The following is a 3,021-nucleotide window of genomic DNA, read 5'->3' as shown; positions in this document are numbered from 1 at the left end:
ATATATATATATATGTATGTATGTATGTATGTGTGTGTGTGTGTGTGTGTGTGTGTGTGTGTGTATATCTCTGGTTACATTACTGTAGTGCCATTTTATTCCACTATTTTGTTCCAATTCTAATTACTTTTAGTTACTATTAAAACAATTTAATATTTCTCATCAGTTTGCGTTTCATATTTGTTCGATGTATTGCACCACTACAAGAATTATGAAATATTGCATGAACAATATGTGCCAAAATCCGTCACCACACCAGAGCACTCCAACAATGCAAAGTTAACAAGTTGGCTGCCACATAATAAATGAAGTGTAAATAAAAATAAACAGGAGCCGAGGAGCAGTCACAGTGACCCAAACTCGTATGCCACAAGAGAAATTTGGCTTTAAAACATAATTGTCTATGAACTACCGGTGTGTCAAGCGGTCCATAACTAAAAGTCGGTTGTGACCCACCGGTGAGGCACATGGCAGTCAACGTGTTAATTGCAATAAAAGCAGTCCACAATTTAAAATTGACGTCTAACTCACTTTGACATTTCCGTGGGTATCAAATAATGAACTCAGCCCATAGGTCTACCTTTCTACAGTTGTTCTGTGATTCATTACCAGCTAAGATTGGACGACAAAGTGTCTATATATAACCTTGGATCATCAAGGGCTCAGCGAAACTCTTTGATGAAACCGAATGGAAGGAAGCAGCAGTTCACAGTGGCATGACATTTCACTTCAGTATGGAGCATGGTTACCACGCTCAACAAAATAAGTTTAAAATCAAAATGTTGATAAAGTCCTTAGTCACTCTTCTGAAGGAGGTTTATACAGTGCATCTTTAATATCTGGAGTCATTGGAAGCTGTTTGTTTGTCCACCTGAACGACACTTTATACACACAGTGGGTTAAATGACCAGTTCGGAAACCCTATGGTTCAGGCAGACCAGAGAAAAGGCAACCAGTCGGCACCACCCGCCGCTTAAAGTGACTACTCTTAACCAAATAGTGGGACTGACTGACTCACTCTTACAGGGCACCCACAGTTGAAAATGTGAGGTGTGTTTGGTATCACCACATCTCGAACCCGAGACCAAGGATCCCCACACTAACCATTAGCCAAAGTTCGGGCTTAACGCAATGTGAAACCACGAACATGATGGTCACGTCACTTGACCATGGCTTTTTCTTCGATAAATATGTCTGTCGATTTAGCGTCATTGCCCATTAGGTTGATGTGAAGGCAAACTACACCACTAGACGGTAGCATACAAGGTTGGAGGATGTGGTTCTTATCAGATATGCTGTTAATGGTGTCTATTGCTTATGTCTGCTATCTGTCCATGATGCATCATAACTATATTGCTCTAGTTGTTCTTCCACTGGATGTGTTCCGGGCACCATTGCAGTTGCGGCTACGAACATTTGATTCAAACTCGTAACATGTACACTACGACTGCGGCGAGACAGAATCGTCTGCTTGTATCATAGATGATGATCTGCTTTGCCTCGGTATACGAATAACTGTTGCATCAGTTTGAAAGTAGTTCTACCTGCTACTAACGATTTGATATATTTGGAGTCAATTCACAACAGCTGCCGTTATTGGCTAGCTTCCATTTTTTCAGTGGCTCTCAACATGAGTAATACATCGAAACGTCTCTTGCGAGGTTCGTTAACAATACTTTGAACTCTGACTCACTTCAAGGTGACAACAGAGATACTATTGTAAGAGGCCTCTCTCTGTATATATATATTATAGGCTGAATAACCAATCACTCATGTTTCAGATTACATGACTGATAATCACGTGACAGATAACTGAGTGGTTGTTTTTTTTTGTTCTGTAGTATCTATAATATTACACATTTCGAAACATGTATCCTATGTTTTCATAATAATAATAACGTAGAGAATACGGAGTTAACCAAAATTACCAATAACCTTAACTCTTGATATTTTATAACTGTGTTTGATTGAAATAAATCATTTCAAATATCCAAATTTGGTCGCTCTGCAAACCGGAAAAATGAGCGATAATCAAAAAAATAATGCAAAATTTTTTTATGTCAGTAGCAGGATTGTTGTTCATTCAACAGAAGATCAACAAGTTCAAATCTACGAATTAATCAAGGAAAAACCATTAAAATGTACACTTTACATAAGTAGGGGACAAATTAACGTAATCGATTTGTTATTACAAAACTCAGGTGTGTGAGGTATTGAAATACATGAAACTGAATAGAAACTGTTAAGGTAAATAGTGTAAAATTGAATTATACTAGCGAATATCAGTCATTAGAAACGTCTTTTTCTTGTTTAGTTAAATAACTTTTTAAGTTGTTCTTGGTGATATATTTAATTTGGATTCTTCGAAGTTCTAAGATGTGAAGTTTGCGGTTTTTGCAACTATGAATTATCTTGATTATGTAGAACTTGATAATTCATTGTTAGAAAACTTTGTGTATGCAACAACACTCGTAGGAAGCTTTATAAACAGCCTAATAATGTTATAGAGTAATCTGAAACTAATTTTATCAGACTAGTCTGTGTAAAGTATAGTACAAGCGCTTTGTACATGATATAAAGCGTACAGATGTAGTGTGAAACTTTACGTAATGAATGAACGCGAGCCAATCATATAGGACATAGTAAATACGCTCACATTCACCCAACCATCTAACACACACACACACACGCCTATCTATCTGTGTAAACATGTTTCATCTCATCTAATCAAAAACACCTTAAGTGTGAAAAAAAGTGCGGCCAAAAAAGGATTGAGTGTGTGACTTAAAGGATGAATATTTGCTGTCAAATTCTTATCAATGCTATAAGCGTAGCTATCAGTTTGGCCGCCAATTTTGATCTCATTCCTTTAAGTCACACACTCAATCCTTTTTTGGCCGCACTTTTTTTTCACACTTAAGGTGTTTTTGATTAGATGAGATGAAACATGTTTACTCCTTTAAGTCACACACTCAATCCTTTTTTGGCCGCACTTTTTTTTCACACTTAAGGTGTTTTTGA

At 36.9% G+C, this 3,021-nt stretch overlaps 1 protein-coding gene across 1 annotated transcript in view; it reads left to right on the top strand.

The window, feature by feature from the left end:
* The window catches only part of LOC111086636 (tRNA wybutosine-synthesizing protein 3 homolog), a 7,320-nt gene extending 4,376 nt beyond the window's left edge, over positions 1-2,944 (top strand). The window contains exons 3-4 of the mRNA XM_022390316.1: positions 1,152-1,158; positions 2,936-2,944. Coding sequence (XP_022246024.1) covers positions 1,152-1,158; positions 2,936-2,944 — 16 coding nt within the window. The remainder of the gene's footprint in view (positions 1-1,151; positions 1,159-2,935) is intronic.
* The last annotated feature ends 77 nt before the right edge of the window (positions 2,945-3,021 follow it).

The sequence above is a fragment of the Limulus polyphemus genome, unplaced genomic scaffold, assembly GCF_000517525.1.
Source record: "Limulus polyphemus unplaced genomic scaffold, Limulus_polyphemus-2.1.2 Scaffold1280, whole genome shotgun sequence".
In the NCBI taxonomy this organism is placed as follows: Eukaryota; Metazoa; Arthropoda; class Merostomata; order Xiphosura; family Limulidae; genus Limulus; species Limulus polyphemus.
Note: the sequence above shows the minus strand (reverse complement) of the source record. Positions and strands in the feature narration are given on the sequence as shown.